Source organism: Coregonus lavaretus (assembly GCF_964263955.1).
Source record: "Coregonus lavaretus genome assembly, chromosome: 3".
NCBI lineage: Eukaryota > Metazoa > Chordata > Actinopteri > Salmoniformes > Salmonidae > Coregonus > Coregonus lavaretus.
The window spans coordinates 27895199-27920120 of record NC_139990.1 but is presented as its reverse complement, the minus strand read 5'-3'; the positions used below and the strand labels follow the sequence as shown (position 1 = coordinate 27920120).

The window sequence follows — 24922 nt, the reverse complement described above, 5'->3', positions numbered from 1 at the left end:
TACAGTATTATTTATTGAAAAGATGCTCTTTGCATTTGGTATAATACATTTGTTTAGTGTAAATTGCACTATCTGGAATGTATTGCCTATCAATGGATCAATTGATGGCAGGGTGTACAGTGCAAGCACGAGAAAGGGTGTGGACATCATGATGACATCACTTTAAAGAATCCCCGCCCTTCTACACCAGTAGCGGAAGTTCCGTTGAGATTCTGGGACAGCAAGTGGTGAGTGTATGAATTTGTATTAGCGGGCCGCGGGATTACAATACTCCTTTACCCCATCCGAACCGAACCCACATGGGCCTTTGCTTACAGATTTGGTTGAAGGGCATGGGGAAGTGATATATTCAAATACCTTGTCGAATTTAGCCCACATGTCAATCAAACCAAGCGCGAAAGAGAGCGGAGGGCAGTGTACTGAGACAAATTGCTGCTGTGTGGTTAGCTTGGTAGTCATTGAGCGTTTGAGGATGTAAAGTGAGTGTAGCCAGCTAAACAGGATTAAGCTGGCTGCTTGGATGTAGATGGCTAGCTTTTCCACGTTTTGAAACAATTTAGCTAGCGGCTTTGCACTTATTCTCTCCTGAATTCGCGCACCAGGTTGCACAACGGCTGTGTTAGCTAGTAGCGAGCTAAACTGCATCTCAGCCCCCATTGTTTCTTCATCCCCACCCCCTTCCTTAAGCTAGCTAATTAACAACATATCCGTACCATGGATCGCTGGTTGTCAATGTATTGCCACATATGTCTACGTCAAATGATTGAACTAAACTAGCTAATATAAAAATATAACTGAATGACGTGTTGCAAGTAGCCACAGCAGCTACCTAGCATGCGTAATTTGGCTGGCTAATAAAATCAGGGGTGTAATCTTTAATCCAAACAGTATAGTTTTGCAACTATAACGAGATTTTCTATTGGAAAATTCCAGGTATGTCCCGATTTGTTACGTTTAAGAAACGTTTTGCAACAGAATCAGCGGAATTAATACACCCCAGTGTTGCTGCCGGTGCTAGCTGGCTATACTGACTGTCGCATATTACTCGATGATTGCCTGGTGGCTAGAATTTGCGCCCTGGGTAGACCTTACAGGGCCTTTATCCCAGTAACAATTGCGCTTGACTACTGATAAAATCGAGCCATTAGCTGTTATAAATGCAAGTGAATAAAGGGCCAAAGTGGCACGTTATTTTTACGCCAACCACTGAACCAGTCAAAGTTTGGTTTTCCAGTTGAATGCAAGTCAGATGGGAACTCGTGATGTTGTAGCAGTGCATGTACGGCATTGTTTGTATCACCCGTAGAAGGCTTGCTGAGAGGGAGAGAGGTGACCGTGAAATCGGTGCATTTCCTTCCATCCATGCTTAGCTATTTTTCAACTGCTGACAGGGGATCATGGAAAATCAATGCAGGACAAACAGCTATTTGAACTTTATTTTTGAACTGAGGATGTTTGCCTTGCAAATACAATTACAGGCTGGCTAACGTTAAGTGATGGCATAAAGTCAAATATTACACAGGCATGCTGGAACAAAGCCTCAATTTTGTGTCACTGATGCTAGTATCCAATTCATAAATGCATCAGCAAGGGTTAGAGCTATCTGGAATCCTTGGGACATCCCTACCCTAACCATAACCTTTACATAACCCAAGCCTAACCCTTACCTTATCCATTTTAAATGTCAACTTCAATGGGGTAGGGATGTCCCAAGGATCCCGGATAGCAAGTACAGAGTGCTGTAGGCCTACCTGCCTCGGGGAATCATACAGTGAGGGAAAAAAGTATTTGATCCCCTGCTGATTTTGTACATTTGCCCACTGACAAAGAAATGATCAGTCTATAATTTTAATGGTAGGTTTATTTGAACAGTGAGAGACAGAATAACAAAAAACTCCAGAAAAACGCATGACAAAAATGTTATAAATTCATTTGCATTTTAATGAAGGAAATAAGTATTTGACCCCCTCTCAGAAAGATTTCTGGCTCCCAGGTGTCTTTTATACAGGTAACGAGCTGAGATTAGGAGCACACTCTTAAAGAGAGTGCTCCTAATCTCAGTTTGTTACCTGTATAAAAGACACCTGTCCACAGAAGCAATCAATCAATCAGATTCCAAACTCTCCACCATGGCCAAGACCAAAGAGCTCTCCAAGGATGTCAGGGACAAGATTGTAGACCTACACAAGGCTGAAATGGGCTACAAGACCATCGCCAAGCAGCTTGGTGAGAAGGTGACAACAGTTGGTGCGATTATTCGCAAATGGAAGAAACACAAAATAACTGTCAATCTCCCTCAGCCTGGGGCTCCATGCAAGACTTGTGGAGTTGCAATGATCATGAGAACGGTGAGAAATCAGCCCAGAACTACACGGGAGGATCTTGTCAATGATCTCAAGGCAGCTGGGACCATAGTCACCAAGAAAACAATTGGTAACACACTACGCCATTAAGGACTGAAATCCTGCAGCGCCCGCAAGGTCCCCCTGCTCAAGAAAGCACATATACAGGGCCGTCTGAAGTTTGCCAATGAACATCTGAATGATTCAGAGCAGAACTGGGTGAAAGTGTTGTGGTCAGATGAGACCAAAATGGAGCTCTTTGGCATCAACTCAACTCGCCGTGTTTGGAGGTGGAGGAATGCTGCCTATGACCCCAAGAACACCATCCCCACCATCAAACATGGAGGTGGAAACATTATGCTTTGGGGGTGTTTTTCTGCTAAGGGGACAGGACAACTTCACCGCAAAGGGACGATGGACGGGGCCATGTACCGTCAAATATTGGGTGAGAACCTCCTTCCCTCAGCCAGGGCATTGAAAATGGGTCGTGGATGGGTATTCCAGCATGGCAATGACCCAAAACACAGTGGCTCAAGGTCCTGGAGTGGCCTAGCCAGTCTCCAGACCTTAATCCCATAGAAAATCTGTGGAGGGAGCTGAAGGTTCGAGTTGCCAAACGTCAGGCTCGAAACCTTAATGACTTAGAGAAGATCTGCAAAGAGGAGTGGGACAAAATCCCTCCTGAGATGTGTTCAAACCTGGTGGCCAACTACAAGAAACGTCTGACCTCTGTGATTGCCATCAAGGGTTTTGCCTCCAAGGACTAAGTCATGTTTTGCAGAGGGGTCAAATACGTATTTCCCTCATTAAAATGCAAATCAATTTATAACATTTTTGACATGCGTTTTTCTGGATTTTTTAGTTGTTATTCTGTCTCTCACTGTTCAAATAAACCTACCATTAAAAGTATAGACTGATCATGTCTTTGTCAGTGGGCAAACGTACAAAATCAGCAGGGGATCAAATACTTTTTTCCCTCACTGTATTGCTTGGTTTTTTGTAGTGGGCCTAAATTAACTGAACTAATATTAGCTATTCATCACCTCTTGAAGGTACAACCTTTTTTAAAGGTAGGCACTAAGCCTATTAAAGTGTACAATAGCTGACAGTGACAAGGAAATGAGGCAAAGGCACAATGAGCATGCGTGTCATTGCAGTGCAAAAAGTTATGATGCGTGACGCACAGTCCTGTTCTTTTTCCCTATTGAGCCTGTCATTCTCATTCCCCTGATTTGGCTCTTTCTCTGTCTCCCTTTGCTTTCACTAACTGCAGGTCATTAGGTGGGTAGAATTGTAACTAACTCGGTGTATAATCTCCCTGAAGGTTTATACATTAACCTCCTCACTTTCCCTTTTCATTTCTCCTCTCATTGTTTTTTTTTTGTCTCTTGCTAGCCTCAACCTTTTGTCATATGTCGCTCAACCTGACGCTATGAGGGTATTAAATGTTGACTTTGAAAACAATATGCTCTAGCAAGCCGATATCCATTTTCAGTGTATAGGCAGTGGCGCTAATACTAGCCTATTGGCATTTTGGTTAACATAATTGCAGTTCGGAGGAGTGCATTTAGTTAATGAGTTTCAGAACTTCCTGACTGAAGAGATTACTCTCAGTACTCAGCCTGTCTCATTGGTTCATAGCAGCCATAAACTGTGGCATGTTCAGTTCTTTTGTTATGTCTGTCCCTATGCTGAATAGCTGCATTGATAACCAGCCACATCATTGATATGCCCCCCCCCCCCCCCCCCCTCTCTCTAGCACCCCTTACAGTGTATGTGTGGCAACAACATGTCTGTGCCGCTGCTCGCCGAGGCTGTGACGGTGTCTGGGACAGAGAAGGAGACCGCTGCGGTGAGAGACCACAGCAACACCATAGTGTAACTTACGGCATCCATCAGCAAATTTGGCCACTTGTTGCAAAGCTTCAAAGCAAGCGCAATAGTTGCCATGCTGAAGCTAATTTGTTGTTCAGAGGTGCCGTGAACTAGGGCAGGGACGATACCAGTACCATGGCAAAAATGAAAAACCGAAGCAGATAAGTCTTTAGTCCTTTAAAAACCTACTGTATATATTATATTGTCGTCTTTGAATTGGAAAATAAATAAATGTGACTCTGGATGACAACATGATGTTTGTTTGCAACATTAGGGCTTTTTCCTAAAGAAGTTAGATCCGTTTTGTTTACTTGCCACGATACTAACAAGTATTGCGATACTGTTATCGTCCCGGCCCTACTGTGAACCCACTGGGCAAAAACTGGTTGAATCAACGTGGAAGACTGATTGGATTTGCAAAAAGTCATCAACGTAAGAGAATTTAGTCTTTTTTTCCACCCAACTTTTCACCTAAATCCAATGACATGGTGACATTTTTTGGTGATTTCACATTGAATTTACATTAGTTGACAACTCAACCAAATGTAAATAAATAAAAAACGTTGAACTGATTTACCATGGTTGCTGCACAGCCCTATCAGAACTGTGCTATGTTAAAATATTGTCGCTTAAAGGCATAACAAACCGATTACACCGAAGTTAAGTGGGTCTGCAAGCACTTGTTAGGTCAGAACCAACTCAATTCATTTGTGAAGGCGAATAATAGATTTTTACATAGAGTGCAACAAATCTATCTTGTTCGCCAAATTCAGATGTTCTCTTATGATGCCTCTGATAAATGCAATTCTTTAGAGTTGGCAAGCAGTAATATAAACTGAGCGTCGTCTTGGCAACAGTAGGAATTTGCCCTTTGTTTTTGCTGTTGGGAATGATTCACTTGAACATGGTGTTTATATGCGAATACAGGGCAGTAGCCAGTAAATGGGCATGCTCATTGATGTTCATAATGCACCATTACCTACTGTAAAACTGTCAATCTCCCTATCTCTACCACAGGTGATCTTCCTTCATGGTTTGGGTGACTCAGGGTGAGTTTCCTGTCTCAGGCTTCCCAGCATTTCACACACACCCACACACTTTTTTCTTGAGGCATGTAGTCGAAGTCTACACCCCTTCGTCGGTGATTGGACGACAGTACAACTCCTAGTAGGACTGGGAATTATGGACGGGATTCTTCAATGAAGTGTTTGTCATTCAACGAGAAACTGTTAGTTTTCATGCAAATGTTTTCACTAGAGAAATACTGCACCAAACATCTTAGTTAGATGTAAAATTGCACAACTAAGACCTCGTCAAAAGCGCCAAATCAAGAAATCTGTAATTAATTATCTTAGATTAAATCAGACTATTTTGAGGAAGTGTATACCAACACTTCTATGGTCATTGGTGTATACTGGTTATGTTGCTACGGCGTCTCAAGGGGGACAAACAGTAAAATTTCATGTATTTCTCGTTTTTCAAGCGAAGGTCTTTTTATGGGAGTATGCGAGGCACAGACGTTTGCTTCGCCAAGCAGAATTCTGCTAGGAGCAAACCGAACCTAGTATGCGGGCACCTTTATAATCAGTATAAGTCTTATAGCCTAAACTGTAAAGAGTACCACTTTCTCTCTCTGAACTGCTCCTTTTCTTCCTCTTGTCAGGCATGGCTGGGCAGACACCATGACTGCTATCCGACTGCCACATGTAAAGTATATCTGCCCCCACGCGTGAGTCTATGTATTATCTGTCATATTTTCTGACATGTTTATTTCTCTTCTTGAGTGCCTCTTGTCTCAGTTTCTGGAGTGTTGCAATCAGAGTCGAATCTTCTGTTTGGTAGTGTCTCATCTCTTATCTTTCTGTACAACCATTTAGTCCTCCACCCATGTATACCATGTGTACATTGATTCACTTGTTTCTCCACAGGCCCAGAATCCCTGTCACTCTTAATATGAAGATGACCATGCCCTCATGGTGAGTCATGTTGGCACTGATCTAAAATATTTGACATTGGCCAATGGCTTGACTGTAAACTACACTTCAGTGGAAAATATTTCCTTTTGGTAAGCGATTTGGTGCACATGGAATTCCTTCAAAGACACGAAAACTACCAGGATATCAGGGTTACATAAGATATACAGTGAGCTCCAAAGGTATTGGGACAGTGACACATTGTTTGTTGTTTTGGCTCTGTAATTTAGATTTGAAATGATACAATGTCTGCACTTTAATCTCATCGTCAGAGCTTTAATTTGAGGGTATTTCCATCCATATCGGGTGAAACGTTTAGAAATTACAGCACTTTATGTACATAGTCCCCCCATTTTAGGGGACCAAAAGTATTGGGACAAATTCACTTATGTGTATTAAAGTAGTTAAAGGTTTTGTATTTGGTCCCATATTCCTAGCACGCAATGATTACATCAAGATTGTAAGTCCACAAACTTGTTGGATGCATTTGCTATTTGTTTTGGTTGTTTCAGATTATTTTGTGCCCAATAGAAATTAATGGTAAATAATGTATTGTGATTTTGGAGTCACTTTTTATTGTAAATAAGAATATAATATGTTTCTAAACACTTGTACATTAATGTGGATGCTACCATGATTACGGATAGTCCTGAATGAGTCGTGAATAATGATGATTATGATATTTATGCGTCAAACTATCACTCATTTCAAATCCAAAGTGCTGGAGTACAAAGCCAAAACAACAAATGTCACTGTCCCAATACTTTTGGAGCTCACTGTATGAGATGAGATGTATTAAATCGTCTGAACATGGATCTGTACGTTTCTGTAGGTTTGACCTGATGGGTCTCAGCCCAGATTCTCCAGAGGACGAGGCTGGCATCAAGAGGGCAGCGGAGAACAGTAAGTAATTAAGTGAAACACAAGTATTATACATGTTATATACACTGCATTCGGAAAGTATTCAAACCCCTTTACTGTTTCCACATTTTGTTACGTTACAGCCTTATTCTAAAATGGATGAAATTGTTTTCTTTCCTAATCATTCTACACACAATACCCCATAATGACAAGGCAAAAACAGGTATTTAGAAATATTTGCCAATGTATAAAAAGAAAGAAATTCACAAGTATCCCTTTACTCAGTACTTTGTTGAAGCACCTTTGGCAGCGATTACAGCCTCGAGTCTTCTTGGGTATAACGCTACACGCTTGGCACACCTGTATTTGGGGAGTTTCTCCCATTCTTCTCTGCAGATCCTCTCAAGCGCTGTCAGGTTGGATGGGGTGCGATGCTGCACAGCTATGTTCTGGTCTCTCCAGAGGTGTTAGATCGGGTTCAAATCCGGCCTCTGGCTAGGCCACTCAAGTCATTCAGAGACTTGTCCCGAAGCCACTCCTGCGTTATCTTGGCTGTGTGCTTAGGGTCGTTGTGCTGTTGGAAGGTGAACCTTCGCCCCAGTCTGAGGTCCTGAGCACTCTGGAGCAGGTTTTCATCAAGAATCTCTCTTTACTTTCCTCCGTTCAGCTTTCCCTTGATCCTGACTAGTCTACCTGTCCCTGCCGCTGAAAAACATCCCCACAGCATAATGCTGCCACCACCATGTTTCACCGTAGGGATGGTATTGGCCAGGCGATGAGCGGTGCCTGGTTTCCTCCAGAAGTGACGCTTGGCATTCAGGCCAAAGAGTTCAATCTTGGTTTCATCAGACCAGAGAATCTTGTTTCTCATGGTCTGAGAGTCCTTTAGGTGCCTTTTGGCAAACTCCAAGCGGGCTGTCATGTGCCTTTTACTGAGGAGTGGCTTCCGTCTGGCCACTACCATAAAGGCCTGATTGGTGGAGTGCGGCAGAGATGGTTGTCCTTCTGGAAGGTTCTCCCATCTCCACAGAAGAACTATGGAGCTCTGGCAGAGTGACCATCGGGTTCTTGGTCACCTCCCTGACCAAGGCCCTTCTCCCCCGATTGCTCAGTTTTGCTGGGCGGCCAGCTCTAGGAAGACTTGGTGGTTCCAAACTTCTTCCATTTAAGAATGATGGAGGCCACTGTGTTCTTGGGGACCTTCAATGCTGCTGACATTTTTTGGTACCCTTTCCTAGATCTGTGTCTCGACACAATCCTGTCTCGGAGCTCTACGGACAATTCCTTCGACCTCATGGCTTGGTTTTTGCTCTGACATGCACTGTCAACTGTGGGACCTTATATAGACAGGTGTGTCCCTTTCCAAATCATGTCCAATCAATTGCATTTACCACAGGTGGACTCCAATCCAGTTGTAGAACCAGCTCAAGGATGATAAATGGAAACAGGATGCACCTGAGCTCAATTTCTAGTCTCATAGCAAAGGGTCTGAATACTTATGTAAATAATGTATTTCTGTTTTTACCTGTTTTCGATTTGTCATTATGGGGTATTGTGTGTAGATTGAAGAGAAAAAAACATGAATTTAATCAATTTTAGAATAAGGCTATAACGTAACAAAATGTGGGGAAAGGGTCTGAATACTTTCTGAATGCACTGTAGATGCACATAGATATCATACTAAGATCTATGAACATAACCATGTTAGCTAAAATGGTGTGCATCATAACTAGACATTATCAGCCCCCCAGGTATATATTCAGTCTCCGTTTTCACCCTACTTCTCCACAGTCAAGGCCATAATCGACCATGAGGCAAAGAATGGGATACCCGCCAATCGTGTGATGCTTGGAGGGTTCTCTCAGGTAAGGTTAATCAATGTGAATTGCTCTGAAGGTGTTGTGCAAATGAAGACTTATTTTTCCAGTTCCTGGTTGTAAGTGATTTTTCAACATTGCTGTTTAAACTGTGTGAACCATGAACAACATCTCCATAGGTCTAAACACATTCTACCTCTTTCCCTCTTTTTCACTGTCTCCCAGGGTGGGGCTCTGTCCTTGTATACCGCCCTCACCTGTCAGCAGCAATTGGCGGGTGTTGTTGCTCTCAGTTGCTGGCTACCGCTTCACAAGAGTTTCCCACAGGTACATTTACATAGCTTACTTCAGTCCCCTGAACATTCCACAGAGCTGTTTCTTTTATTACTGGGCTGGATGTGAATGTAACCTGCCTAAATGACTACCACCCCTTAGCACTCATGTAGCACTCACGTCGGTAGCCATGAAGTGCTTTAAAAGGCTGGTCATGGCTCACATCAACATCGTCCCGGAAACCCTAGAGCCACTCCAATTTGCATACCGCCCAACAGATCCACAGATGGCGCAATCTCAATCACACACCACACTGCCCTTTCCCGCCTGGACAAAAGGAACACCTATGTGAGAATGCTGTTCATTGACTACAGCTCAGCGTTCAACACCATAGTGCCCACAAAGCTCACCACTAAGCTAAGGATCCTGGGACTAAACACCTCCCTCTGCAATTGGATCCTGGACTTGCTGACGGGTCACCCCCAGGTGGTAAGGGTAGGCAACAACACATCTGCCACGCTGATCCTCAACACCGGGGCCCCCCAGGGGTGCGTGCTTAGTCCCCTTCTGTACTCCCTGTTCACCCACGACTGCTTGGCCAAGCACGACTCCAACACCATCATTAAGTTTGCTGATGACACAATAAGTGGTAGGCCTGATCACCGACAACGATGAGACAGCCTATAGGGAGGAGGTCAGAGACCTGGGCGTGTGGTGCCAGGATAACAACCTCTCCCTCAATATGGGCAAGACAAAGGAGATGATCGGGACTACAGGAAAAGGAGGGCCGAACACGCCTCCATTCTCATCGACGGGGCTGTAGTGGAGCGGGTCAAGAGTTTCAAGTTCCTTGGTGTCCACATCACCAACAAACTATCATGGTCCAAACACACCAAGACCGTTGTGAAGAGGGCACGACAACACCTTTTCCCCCTCAGGAGACTGAAAAGATTTGGCATGGGTCCTCAGATCCTCCAAAAGTTCTACAGCTGCACCATCGAGCGCATCCTGACCGGTTGCGTCAACGCCTGGTATGGCAACTGCTCGGCATCCGACCGTAAGGTGCTACAGAGGGTAGTGCGTACGGCCCAATACATAACTGGGGCCAAGCTTCCTGCCATCCAGGACCTATATAGTAGGCAGTGTCAGAGGAAGGCCCCAAAAATAGTCAGACTCCAGTCACCCAAGTCTTAGACTGTTCTCTCTGCTACCGCACGGCAAGCGGTACCGGAGTGCCAAGTCTAGGTCCAAAAGGCTCCTTAACAGCTTCTACCCCCAAGCTATAAGACTGTTGAACAAGTAATCAAATGGCCACCTGGAATATTTACATTGACCCCCCCCCTCCCCCACCCCTTGTTTTTACACTGCTGCTACTCGCTGTTTATTATCTATGCATAGTCACTTTACCCCTACCTACATGTACAAATTACCTCGACTAACATGTACCCCGCACATTGACTCGGTACCGGTACCCTCTGTATATAGCCTCATTATTATGTAATTGTATTACTTATTTTATTTTGTACTTTTATTTAGTAAATATTTTCTTAACTCTATTTCTTGAACTGCATTGTTGGTTAGGGGCTTGTAAGTAAGCATTTCACGGTAAGGTCTACACCTGTTGTATTCGGCGCATGTGAAAAATAGAATTTGATTTGATTCCAAACTGGAAAATATACTATATCTCTGCTGTCTAGATATGAATGAACTTTTTGCTTGTAGTAATTGAATGTAATGATCTGTTGTGCCCATTAGGCAGCGAGCGCCAGTGGGAATAGGGACATGCCCATACTGCAGTGTCATGGGGAGATGGACCCCATGATCCCAGTGCAGTTTGGGGCCATGACAGCCGAGAAGCTCAAGATCATCGTCAATCCTCAGAAAATCACCTTCCGGACCTACCCGGGACTCATGCACAGCTCCTGTCCTCAGGTAAAAGGGGATTTTGGTTGTAACATGCATGAGTATCAATGTTGTTCTATGTGTGTTAATGGTTTGCTATGAGTATCAGTGTGGAAGTATTCATGATGTTCGGTTTCTTATAAGCCTCTTTATTTTGATTTTACAGGAGATGGCGGCAGTGAAGGAATTCATTGAGAAGCAGTTGCCCCGAATCTGACCTCACATCAACCTCACTGTGACCCTTAGACACTGATCTCTCACCTCTGACCTGCCATTCTCTCACAGGAAACAGCCATGAGCACCGCCCCCTCCACACACACAAACAGACTCAGTAACACTTACTTTCACATAACATCAAAATACATGCCTCATTCCATAACAATCCAACGCACATCAGACTGGACACACCATTTTTTTAACACATTGAAGTGCGCAAACAACAAGTCTTAGCTTTGAGGGAGAATCACTGATTCACACAGTACATTCCCCTGGGATTCTTTATTCTTACCCAACCCACCATTATCCTCTCCTCTTTCTTTCGCTCAACCTCCACTCCTATTTCCCTCCAATGCTGTGTGTCAGTGAGTCAGTTAGTGAAGCAGTAAGTGAGCAGGTGGGCTCCTCCTGTTCCTAGATGCCACCCAGTGTCAGAGAGCCTGACCCAGGCTGAGGAGATAGCAGGTTCAGCAGCCTGTGGTTCTGGTCCTCAGGCCCCGAGGTCTGGTGCCGTCTGGAGTGACTCTGGTGCTACGCTGCTCTGCATGCTGTTACCAACTGGTTCACGGCCGCTGGTGGGGTTGTGGTCACGCCCCAGCTACCCATGGGTGCCCCTGTTACTCCTGGGTGCCCATACTTATGCTGATTCAAATATCTGACATTATAAAAACCCAATTTAAATAAAGGAAACAAATTGATTATTACTTTTGCCACAATGTTCTGTTCTTTACCACAATTTAGGGCTGTTGATGATGTGGATAATGTGTACATTTATGTGATTTATTTTGTTTGCCATGAATGGGCCATGATAAAAAAAATCTGACATTTCCATTGCCGAAGTCCAAAATGATAGTGGCAGGATTTCATTAAATGTATTGACTGATAAAGATTAAAATGTTTAATTTCATACACCTTAAAGGGTTTAGGGCTTAAAAAATTATCATAGAAATTGTTTTTGCTACTATTCATCTATTGCACTAAAGAAAGTCAGCAACGCTAAAATAGATTGGTAATGTATTACTCCAGATGGTGCCAGAACCAGACCAGAACATAAAGTGTAGTTTACACAACTTGCCTCATTTCACTGCAGCTCTTCCTAGCCGTTCCCTCTTAGCATCTAGCATTTGACCAGTGAGCCATGTTCCATTCCATCCATGTCCAGCACAAATCAGTTTCCGCTCTCACGCTGACAGAGGTCATTTTTACTGTCAAGCAAAACTATTTACTCATTTGACAACTTACCTTCACCCACTAATACAGTGTGAAAGGTCGGAGTTAACTTTAACCAGCTCTATTGTAATTGTACTCTTAAAATGGGTGTGCACTGGGAAGGCTTTGATAGAAAAAAGCTGTTCGTTTTAATTGAAGGGTGATTTTTAAAAAGCATTAATCTTGAACAACTTGCAGAGCTTGGGCGTAGGACTTTAACTCTGAGTCATTGTGCTAAAATCAGGTGTTCTGTATTTTCCTTTTGTCAATGTTTTCTCTTTATGATGACCTATTCTGTATTACTGAAACTTAATTTTAAATGGTAGACATTGGAGAATAAAAACATCTGTATTGATTGTTCCGCTATTTAATGAATGTCTCTTACTCCCTATATGTCTTATACAACTTTCCCCATGTCATCTTCCTTGACCCCAACACATCTGTTTACTTTTCGCTTGTATTAGTGGGCTACATTTTGTATGCTTTTCTCTGTATTACTTTCATCTCTCTTCCATCCCTTTTTGCCTTCTAGTCCCATCCTATCACCTAATTACCTGTGGGACAAGGTTGGATAAAGTGTCTCATGAATGTTCTCTTGAGTTGTGGTTTGTCATTGTTTGAATTTTTACAGTTGTGGCTCATTTAGATTTTTCATTTTGTTTGAATGTGTTTTGTCGCTTTGTCATGTCATCATTGTGTCTGTTAATTTGACTGGCTAAAACATGTTGAGCGACTGTTGGTCCCTCAGGTTATTTTATTTTCTAGGACACCTGTATGTGAAATAAATGATGCAAATAACAACAGTATATTTGAGCTGAGTTTTTTGTTGTCGAACATGATTACAGTAGTAATATGTCTGGTCTGTGAACTGTGCATAACATTGTTCAAGAAAATACAGACAGCCAAAGTGTGCATGTGTGCAAGTCACTTCTGCAGACCATAGAGAATGAAAGAGTTCTCTAGTGGCCAAAAGGCAGTTTTAGCATGGGCAGAGCCATTGAGGGCTTCCACCATGCTTCTGCCATTTTTAAAGTAGTCAAAGTAGTCAACTGGGTGGGGATTCCTATGGGTGGTAGCCTCAATGGCGCTGCCCATGCGGTCACAGACGCTATAATAGCACAGATATAAAGATGAGTCCTCTATCTATGGTGCAAACACTGAAATATGTATGAATTTGGGTTGTTTTAAGGGGTAGTTACCACGCTAAACGAACAGAACAAGATATATGACATACCACCGTAGCGCTCTGCTGAATCCAGGTGGAGCAGCTTCTGCTCCTACTACGCTCATCGGAGCATCCTCTATCACTGTGTGCTCCTCTATCAACCACAGTCTCTCTTCCTCTATGGTTAATACCACGTCTGAGGTTTGGATACGTTTGTCACTTGTCTTGAGTGTTTCCGTCTCTTTGTCTATATTAACCTGAAGTCTCTCAATCTCTCTGAACATCTCCACTTTTCGCATCTCAAGCTCCTGGTCCTTGTCCTGAAGTTTCCTCCTACCTCTGTCCCACTCTCTTTGCAGAGTTTGGCTGCCTCTCTCCAACTCCGCCGTCATCTTCTTTAACTCTTCATTCTCTCTTTGTATTCTTGTTCTCTGTACCAACTCATGTCTCTGAATCACCACTAGTCTTTCCTCTAGATGTTCTTTAATTTCATGAAACCTGCACTTAATCTTCTCAATCTCCTCACTTTCCGTCCGAGCCTCTTGACCGATTTTCTCCAAATGATCTCTCTTTGGAAGCCTTTCATCTGTTGTCAGATCCAGCTCAACTTACATTGTCGTTGTCTTCTGTCTGAGGTTGTTCTCAGTTTCTTCTCTAAGTTGAGTGGAATCTTTGATCTGTCTCTGCATCTCAGTCTCCACCAGTTCTTTTTTGTCTGTCTGTATCTCAGCTCTGATCTGTTGCAGCTCCTTCTTCTCTCTCTATTTCCACCATGTTGTTTTCTAGCTCCTTTCTCTGTTTGTCTATTTCAGCCATCAGTAGCGCAAGGTCATCCTTTGCATCCTCCTTTTTCAACTGTCCTACTTCCTCAATTTATTCTCTCTCCAGTTTGTGTTGCAGAATTCACCTGCTCCAGACCTTTGTGCGCTTTTTCCATCTCTTCTGAATGCATTTGTGTCACAGCATTCGTATATAGCTCCTTTCATTTTAATGATTGGTTTATATCTTTTTCTGTTTCTTGCTTTATCAGTTCTCTCTCCTTCTTTAACTGTTGCCTCAAGATTTCCATTTCCTCCTCATGCTGGTTTAGTAGTAACTGTCTTTGCTCCAACCTATACTTCACCCTATCTGTCACATTCTTGTTTTTATTAATGTCTTCCATGTCTTTTTGTATGTCAGCTCTCATTTGTTCTAGATCATCTCTCTCCTTCTTGATTGAGTCCATCATTTCTTCCTCTGTCTGAAGTGTCTCAACCTTGCTTTGTTCGGGTTCATCCTTTATTTTTTCTGTCTGTGTTGTATCTGAGGCGAAGACAACTTCATCCCTCTGTTTCTGAATGCTATCTTCTCTTTCCTCCAGCTGAGGCACCTCCATCATTGCTGCACCCTTTCTTTTGTCAATTTCATCCTTCAGTCTTTCTATTTCAGCTGTCATGTGTTCCAACTCATCCATCTCAGACCTTGTCTTTTCCAGTTCATCTCTCTCTCTTTCCATCAAGTCCATATTGTTCATCATCTCTTGTCTCTGTCTTTCCATCTCAATCTTAAATTGTTGTAGAGTGTCCTTCTCATCCTTTAAGACCGCTGGGAATTGTTACATTTCAGCTCTTTGCTGTGTAATCTCAGACTTCATTTGTTGCAGGCCAACCTTCTCCCTTTCAGTTATGGCCTTGTTTGAGTCAGTTTCTTTTCTCTCACTTTGCATCTCCACATTCATCTGCTCTAAAGCAGCCTTATTTTGCTATATCTCCTCAATGGTTCTCACATTGTCCTCCTTTTGCTTTTGTATTTGGATAGCCATTTCCTCTGTACCCTCTTTCTCCGTGGTCTCCTCCACAATGTTCTCTAGATCTTCCAACAGTCTCTAGGACTCTATGGTAACCCGTTAGAGCCCATCCTTCTCCCTCTCTGTCTTTGTCTCTTGTATGCCCTTAGTTTCCTCCTTTCTTTCAGTTTTTTACTGGTCTTTTTGCAGGTCATCCATCACCTGAGCTTGCTTTTCTCTCTTCTCCATAGTGGATTCTCTTACATCTGTCATTGTTGTCTCAGGCTTACTTTGCTCAAACTCCTCAAACCTACAGTTTGTAATCTCTCCTCTGTCAACTGTTTCATCTTTTCAAGAGTAGCCATGTCCGCCTTTGCTACCTTTGTTACCAACGTAATTTGTTTGTATGTACAGATAACAAGTTCAAACAGGTGCCATTAATACAGGTAACGAGTGGAGGACAGAGGAGCCTCTTAAAGAAGAAGTTACAGGTCTGTGAGAGCCAGAAATCTTGCTTGTTTGTAGGTGACCAAATATTTATTTTCCACCATAATTTGCAAATAAATTCATTAAAAATCCTACAATGTGATTTTCTGGATTTTTTTCTCTCATTTTGTCTGTCATAGTTGACGTGTACCTATGATGAAAATTACAGGCCTCTCTCATCTTTTTAAGTGGGAGAACTTGCACAATTGGTGGCTGACTAAATACTTTTTTTCCCCACTGTATCTGGTTGTTCTTGTAGATTAACAGCAGCGCTCTGACTTTCTGTTATTTTGTTTTTCTGCTTTTGTATTTCAGATTGCAAGTACGCTAGTTCTTTCCCTCTGACATTTAGTTCTTTCATTTGACTTTCAATTTCTTCCCTCTGTCACAGTAGGTCTGCACTGACCTGCTCCATTCTCTGTCTCCTCCACTCTATCTCTGCCATCATGATCTTCTCGTCCTCTTTCTGTTGAATAATCACGTTTTCCAGTTCCTTCTTTTCTCTCTGTATTTCAGTCTTTATCTTTTCCAACTCACTCTCCTGTTGTATTAACTCTTCCATTCTACTTTCAGTTTTGTCTTTTTGTTTCTGTGTCCAATACTTCAAAAGGTATTGTTACTCCATTTCCACCATTGTGATTTCTTTTCGGAGTCCATGTCCTTCTTCCATTTCTTGTGATATTTCCATCTCCACTAGAGATGTCTGTGTTGAAGCATTAGTCAGGTGTTTTATTTTGGTTTCAGCTTCATCCCTCTCACTCTTGTCAGCAGATTTGACTACCTAATCATCTTCTCTCGGTGTATCTATGTCTGCCATATTTTCAATTTCTTCATTTTGCTGTTGGGCAGCCATTTCTTCTACATCCACCTTATCCCATTTTGTCTTCATCATTCTGTCTAGATTTTCTGATCTCCTCTGTAAATCAGTCTTGATTCTTCCTTCTCTCTTTCAGTCTCAATCTTTTATTTTTTTTATTTTACCTTTATTTAACTAGGCAAGTCAGTTAAGAACAAATTCTTATTTACAATGACGGCCTACACCGGCCAAACCCGGACGATGCTGGGCAAATTGTGCGCCGCCCTATGGGACTCCCAATCACGGCCGGTTGTGATACAGCCTGGAATCGAACCAGGGGGTCTGTAGTGACACCTCAAGCACTGAGATGCAGTGCCTTAGACCGCTGCGCCACTCATTTGTTCCAGATCATCTTTCTCCTACGATATATTATGTCCTTGATATTTTGAATTACTTTTTTCTCATCAATAACACTTCCAATTCCTGCCCTTTCTTTCTTCCTGAATTTGGGCAGTCATGTTTTCAACATTCTCCTTTTCTCTCTTTGTGTCCTCCATTAGGTTTTCTAGATTCTCAGATCGTGTCTGTAAATCAACCTTGATCTCTTCCAGCTCATCCTTTTCATCTTTTTTGTTTGTCTTGTTCGATTTCCTCTATTTGTGTTTGCATTTCAGGCACTAGTAATTCCAACTCATCTTTGCCTTTCATTGCCAACTCTCTTGTTCTCTCAAGCTCCTCTTTCTCATTCTGAATGTCAGACGTTCAAGGTCTTCTTTGTCCTGTTTAGATTATTATTATTTTTTCTATCTATTTCAGTCTTTGTCCTCATCACATCCTCCTTCTCCCTCTTTGTCATTTCAATGATGGCTTCCACTTCCTCCTTTTGTATCTCTTCCACTTCCTGCTTTTGTATCTCTTCCAGTTCATTATTTTCCATGATTATAGCATTTTGTCTCTTTTTCTCTGTCGATGTCCGTTTGAATGTTTTCCAACTCTTCCTTTTTGACATCTAACTCTTCCATTTGTATTGCAGTTTCATCTCCATGTAGTTGTATTTCAGCATTAATCTGCTCCAGATGTTCTTTCATCTTCCCAATATTATTTTCATATTCTGCTCTTCCTCTTTCAGTGCAGCCATCCGATTTTTCACTCCATCTTCTTCTCCTTTTAACTCAAGCTTTATTTGTTCCAGCTTACCAATATCGATTTCTATCATCCCCTTGGGTTATCCAGTTCTTGTATTTATTTTTTCATCTTCATCTTAATTTGTTCCAAGTCATTTTTCTCCTTTGATATCATGTCCTTCAGTTTTTCTGTTTCTTGTTTCTGTGTCTTTATCTCAGCTTTCATCATTTACAGTTCAGCCTTCTTTGTCTTGGTTTCCTCAACAACATGTTACATTTCCTAATTTTTCTTTTGCATTTGCAAAGCCCTGTCTATTTCAGACTTCATGGGTTCCAGCTCATCCCTCTCTATCATTGCCAGCCTGTTGGTGTGTTCCAGGTCCTCTTTCTCTTTATGTATGTCATGACCTTCAACTTCTTCCATGTCTCTTTTGAGCGTATCCTCCAAGCTGTTTTCCATGGGCTCTGTCTGTGTTTGTACTTGCCTTTATCACATTTTCATTATTAAACTCATCTTCTGCACATGCTTCCTGACTCCCAGCGTATTACGTTACAGAATTCTACCTCGCAAAATGGAAGCAGCAGAGGATAAAACCATCTTCCAGACGGTCAAGGAACAGGGTCATCTACTCCACCAACACCGCGACCAGCTGGCGCAACTGGGTATGGCCATGGAGGAGGTCCTCCACGTTCTCCACCGCCTTGACACCACCAGCGAGGCTCTCCTTACCCCTATCAGAGGGCCTCCTACCACGGGTCGTCACAGTGAGCCAGTCCCCCAGCCTACCCAGCCGTCCGCCCAGGTCAGCGATGCCCGACTGTCCCTTCCGGAGAAGTATGACGGTACTCCATCGAAATGTAGTGGCTTCCTACTCCAGTGATCCCTCTAGTTCGCCTATCAGATGGGAGCCCCCACCACCGAGAGGTCCAAGGTTACATTTACATTTTAGTCATTTAGCAGACGCTCTTATCCAGAGCGACTTACAGTTAGTGAGTGCATACATTATATATATATATTTTTTCATACTGGCCCCCTGTGGGAACCCACAACCCTGGCATTGCAAGCGCCATGCTCTACCAACTGAGCTACACGGGGCCCCGTAATTTTCCTGTTGACCGTAGCCGGCGTTGGAATGGGCTACGGCCGACTGGGAAAGAGGAGAGGAGGAGCTGGGTTCCTATGAGAGGTTCATGGCTCTGTTCAGGGCGGTCTTCGACCATCCTCAAGAGGGCGGACAGGTAGGTGAGCAACTTCTCCAACTCCAGCAGGGTGCCCAGACCGCTGCGGAGTACGCCCTCACCTTTCGGACTGTGGCAGCCTCCAGCGGATGGAATGAGCCGGCGCTCCGCACTCTATTCTGGAGAGGACTGCGCGAAGAGGTCCAGACGGAGTTGGCGTGTCGGGATGACAACCTATCCTTGGACGCACTCAACACGATGGCCATCCGTCTGGATAACCTTCTTTGGCCATCCGTCTGGATAACCTTCCACCTCGCCACTTGCCTCCCTCCTTTGGCTGTCCTGAGGCAGAGTCTGAACCCATGGAGGTAGGGGCCACACCTCAGGTGTTGTCTCTACAGCTCTATTGGACTCCGGTGCTGCAGGGAATTTCATCGACCAGGCCTTTGCCTCCTCTCTGAACATAACTTCGTACCCGCTCTCCTCTCCTTTTCCTGTCCAAACCCTGGATAAGCGACCATTGGGATCTGGCACAATTACCACATCACAGCACCACTCACCCTCACCGTGGGACCCACGGTACCAGGAAAGCCTTCCCTTTCTCATCATCACCACACCCGTACACAAAGTCATCCTCAGCCTCCTGTGGCTCCAACATCATAACCCCACCATCTCTTGGTTGAGGATGAGAATCACCGCCTAGGGACCAGGATGCCGAAGGACCTGCTTTTCCGTATCCTGTGGTTCCACGTTGGTGGAGGGTCCTGTGAGTGCCCTCCAGCCCCCCGTATCGTTAGCCCAGTGTTTTGGGACATGGATGTGGACATCCGCCAGGCTCTGGAGAGGGAACCCGCTCCTGCTACCTGCCCTCCAGAACGCATCTACGTCTCCACGGGGGTAAGAGATCGTCTGTTTACCTGGGCACACACATCCCTTGCCACTGGACGCCCAGGTATCACCCGCACCATCCAATCCCTCTCTGATAAGTAATGGTGGCGCAGGACGTTGCCCACTATGTCAACTCTTGCTCTGTATATGCCCAATCCAAATCTCCCCGGCACACTCCAGCAGGGAAACTTCTTCCCCTTCCCGTGCCTCAGCGGCCTTGGTCACATCTGTCCACAGACTTTGTAACTGATCTCCCCCTTTTTGATGGTTTTACCACTGTTATGGTTGTTGTTGACAGATTCTCTAAATCCTGCCATTTTATCCCCCTCTCTGGTCTACCTACCGCTCTCCAGGTCGATGAGGCACTATTCCAGCAGGTCTTCTGGCACTACTACTCCTGCTCCCTCCCTCCGGCACGCGACGTCACCGTTCTACTAACCACTGGCCCTGGCAACTATCATTACGCACACCTGGTCATCATTATCTCCTTGATTACCCCCCCTTCATTTAGTCCTCCATAGACAGCAGTCACTAGGTAGTATTGTTTTCTCTCATGTTCTGTACGCTTCTCATGTTTTTGTTCATCTGCATCGATTAATTATCAAACTCACCTTTTGCAGCTGCTTCCTGACTCCAGGCTTATTACGTTACATCGTTGACCTATTCCTCTGTGCTGGCACAGATCTACTACTCACAGGGATCCTCTCAGGATCCCTCACCCTTAACCCACCCTCCTCTACTTTCTTCACTGCCTCAGCATATGACACCTTCTGTACTACTCTAATCCTGGCCACCTCAACCTGCCTCTCTCACACCGAACACTTCCGATCCCCAGCAACATGGGCACCCCTAGAGTTGACACACAACTTCTTCCACCTAAACTACACATTCCTCTGTCCCATGCCCTCCTGCACACTTCTCACATCTTGGAATCTCCCTCCTACACACTGCTGCAACATGACCATACACGCGGCACCTGAAAGACTGCAGTGGGTTCTGCACAAAGCTCTAACAGGATAACTGATATATCCTAACATTACTTTGTCGGGTAAAGACAATGATTCAAAACTCAAAAGGACAGATAGTGACTCCTCTACTTCCCCATGCTCACCACCAGGTCTGCGTCGCACCATACAACGGGCGTCACAAACACTGGGAATCTTGACCTTCAATTGCTCCACCTCCGCACTTAACGCTAACACAGAAATCACTCCTTTCAATGGCGCCCTGTTCCTAAGAGCAAAGCAAGAAACCGATCTTACCCCGAGTTGCATGACACAGAGCGCCAGTTCCTGCTGGGCAAAGGAAAGGCACACAAATATCACAAGTCCACTACGGGTTACCTTCACTGACTCAACTGTACCCAACTCCTTTCCCACCCACACTGAAAGCACAAATGGATCCGCCAAAAGGCAAGTATAAACTTTTTCCAAAAATGGCACTCCTACTGGACCAGATTCTTCTTTATCCTGTCCATCGATGCAAGGCTCGGGCTCCATGCTCTTCACCAAACATTCCACTTCACTTAACACGCCCTCATTCACTTCCATTTCACCTCCAGAACTTGACCTGCTGTACTGCTCACTCTGTTGTACTTGCCACCAGTCTTCTTCACCCCCCATCTCCCTTTCTATCGCCATCTTCATATATAGTGCATTCAGGAAGTATTCAGACCCCATGACTTTTTCCACATTTTGTTATGTTACAGCCTTATTCTAAAATTGATGAAATTGTTTTTTTTCCCCCCTCATCAATACCCCATAATGACAAAGGAAAAACTGGTCTTTAGAAATGTTTGCTTATTTTTTATTTATTTTTCCTGAAATATCACATTTATATAAGTATTTAAAAAGTTTATACAGTACTTTGTTGAAGCACCTTTGGCAGCGATTACAGCCTTGAGTCTTCTTGGGTATGACGCTACATGCTTGGCACACCTGTATTTGGGGAGTTCCTCCTATTCTTCTCTGCAGATCCTCTCAAGCTCTGTCAGGTTGGATAGGGAGCATTGCTGCACAGCTATTTTCTGGTCTCTCCAGAGATGTTAGATCGGGTTCAAGTCCGGGCTCTGGCTGGGCCACTCAAGGACATTCAGAGACTTGTCCCGAAGCCACTCCTGCGTTGTCTTGGCTGTGTGTTTAGGGTCGTTGTTCTGTTGGAAGGTGAACCTTCGCACCAGTCTGAGGTCCTGAGCGCTCTGGTGCAGGTTTTCATGAAGGATCTCTCTGCGCTTTGCTCGGTTCATATTTCCCTCGATCCTGACTAGTCTCCCTGTCCCTGGCACTGAAAAACATCCCCACATCATGATGCTGCCACCACCATGTTTCACTGTAGGGATGGTATTGGCCAGGCGATGAGCGGTGCCTGGTTTCCTCTTGGTTTCATCAGACCAGAAAATCTTGTTTCTCATGGTCTGAGAGTCCTTTAGGTGCCTTTTGGCAAACTCCAAGCGGACTGTCATGTGCCTTTTACTGAGGAGTGGCTTCCGTCTGGCCACTCTACCATAAAAGCTGATTGGTGGAGTGCTGCAGAGATGGTTGTTCTTCTGGAAGGTTCTCCCATCTCCACAGAGGAACTCTGGAGCTCTGTCAGAGTGACCATCGGGTTCTTGGTCACCTCCCTGACCAAGGCTCTTCTTCCCCGATTGCTCAGTTTGGCAGAGCGGCCAGCTCTAGGAAGAGTCTTGGTGGTTTCAAACTTCTTCAATTTAAGAATGATGGAGGCCACTGTGTTATTGGGGACCTTCAATGCTGCAAAAATTATTTGATACCCTTCTCCACATCTGTGCCTCTACACAATCCTGTCTCGGAGCTCTACTGACAATTCCTTCAACCTCATAGCTTGGTTTTTGCTCTGACATGCACTGTCAACTGTGGGACATTATATAGACAGGTGTGTGCCTTTCCAAATCATGTCCAACCAATTTCATTTACCACAGGTGGACTCCAATCAAGTTGTAGAAACATCTCAAGGACGATCAATAGAAACATGATGCACCTCAGCTCAATTTCAAGTCTCATAGCAAAGGATCTGAATACTTATACTTACTTTCTGTTTTATTTTATTTTATTTTTATATATTTTTTATTTTAGGGGGTAGATCAGCTTTAATATTGCAGATGGATTGTAACTTCCACCAATGTAATTGTCTGCATCACTTCCAATCCCCCATATGTTTTTTTTCTTCTTTTTCTCACATATATAGTATGAAAAATGTATGCACTCACTAACTGTAAGTCGCTCTGGAAACGAGCGTCTGCTAAATGACTAAAATGTAAATGTAAATATATATATATATACATACATACATACCCTTTAAAAATATATATATTTCCCTTTATTACTTTCCAACCCCACCATCCCTTCCCTAATTGGAGTAAACTAGTGAACAACAATGCTTAAGCCTCTACTTCATGCTTATACATACTATATACATTTTATGGACACAGTCAATAATTATATTTTGTTTGTTTTTACTCCGGAACTTCCTCCGATCATTTTCATGATGTACATCTGGTATGCTTCTATATGCTATATCTTTCTAACTGTGCTCTTTCACAAAAGCTCACAATATATACAGTGGGGAAAAAAAGTATTTAGTCAGCCACCAATTGTGCAAGTTCTCCCACTTAAAAAGATGAGAGAGGCCTGTAATTTTCATCATAGGTACACGTCAACTATGACAGACTAAATGAGATTTTTTACTAAGTCTTTACAAGGTTTTCACACACTGTTGCTGGTATTTTGGCCCATTCCTCCATGCAGATCTCCTCTAGAGCAGTGATGTTTTGGGGCTGTCGCTGGGCAACACGGACTTTCAACTCCCTCCAAAGATTTTCTATGGGGTTGAGATCTGGAGACTGGCTAGGCCACTCCAGGACCTTGAAATGCTTCTTACGAAGCCACTCCTTCGTTGCCCGGGCGGTGTGTTTGGGATCATTGTCATGCTAAAAGACCCAGCCACGTTTCATCTTCAATGCCCTTGCTGATGGAAGGAGGTTTTCACTCAAAATTTCACGATACATGGCCCCATTCATTCTTTCCTTTACACGGATCAGTCGTCCTGGTCCCTTTGCAGAAAAACAGCCCCAAAGCATGATGTTTCCACCCCCATGCTTCACAGTAGGTATGGTGTTCTTTGGATGCAACTCAGCATTATTTGTCCTCCAAACACGACGAGTTGAATTTTTACCAGAAAGTTCTATTTTGGTTTCATCTGACCATATGACATTCTCCCAATCCTCTTCTGGATCATCCAAATGCACTCTAGCAAACTTCAGACGGGCCTGGACATGTACTGGCTTAAGCAGGGGGACACGTCTGGCACTGCAGGATTTGAGTCCCTGGCGGCGTAGTGTGTTACTGATGGTAGGCTTTGTTACTAGGGTCCCAGCTCACTGCAGGTCATTCACTAGGTCCCCCCGTGTGGTTCTGGGATTTTTGCTCACCGTTCTTGTGATCATTTTGACCCCACGGGGTGAGATCTTGTGTGGAGCCCCAGATCGAGGTAGATTATCAGTGGTCTTGTATGTCTTCCATTTCCTAATAATTGCTCCCACAGTTGATTTCTTCAAACCAAGCTGCTTACCTATTGCAGATTCAGTCTTCACAGCCTGGTGCAGGTCTACAATTTTGTTTCTGGTGTCCTTTGACAGCTCTTTGGTCTTGGCCATAGTGGAGTTTGGAGTGTGACTGTTTGAGGTTGTGGACAGGTGTCTTTTATACTGATAACAAGTTCAAACAGGTGCCATTAATACAGGTAACGAGTGGAGGACAGAGGAGCCTCTTAAAGAAGAAGTTACAGGTCTGTGAGAGCCAGAAATCTTGCTTGTTTGTAGGTGACCAAATACTTATTTTCCACCATAATTTGCAAATAAATTCATTAAAAATCCTACAATGTGATTTTCTGCAATGTTTTTTCTCATTTTGTCTGTCATAGTTGACGTGTACCTATGATGAAAATTACAGGCCTCTCTCATCTTTTTAAGTGGGAGAACTTGCACAATTGGTGGCTGACTAAATACTTTTTTCCCCCACTGTAACCTATATACT

The 24922-nt window shown here is 43.7% G+C and overlaps 1 protein-coding gene across 2 annotated transcripts; it reads left to right on the top strand.

The window, feature by feature from the left end:
- The first annotated feature begins 209 nt into the window (after positions 1-209).
- LOC311120584 (acyl-protein thioesterase 2-like) lies at positions 210-13274 on the top strand. Of its 2 annotated transcripts, none has more exons than XM_084157867.1 (10): positions 210-227; positions 4102-4194; positions 5235-5266; positions 5881-5946; positions 6146-6193; positions 7023-7093; positions 8843-8916; positions 9094-9195; positions 10897-11073; positions 11210-13274. In XM_084157867.1, exons 2-10 carry the CDS (start codon positions 4117-4119, stop codon positions 11258-11260), a joined length of 699 nt encoding a protein of 232 aa, XP_084013993.1. In that variant the 5' UTR covers positions 210-227; positions 4102-4116; the 3' UTR covers positions 11261-13274. The 2 variants fall into 2 exon arrangements, with proteins under 2 accessions (XP_084013993.1, XP_084013992.1); XM_084157866.1 differs by having other exon boundaries at positions 216-479.
- The last annotated feature ends 11648 nt before the right edge of the window (positions 13275-24922 follow it).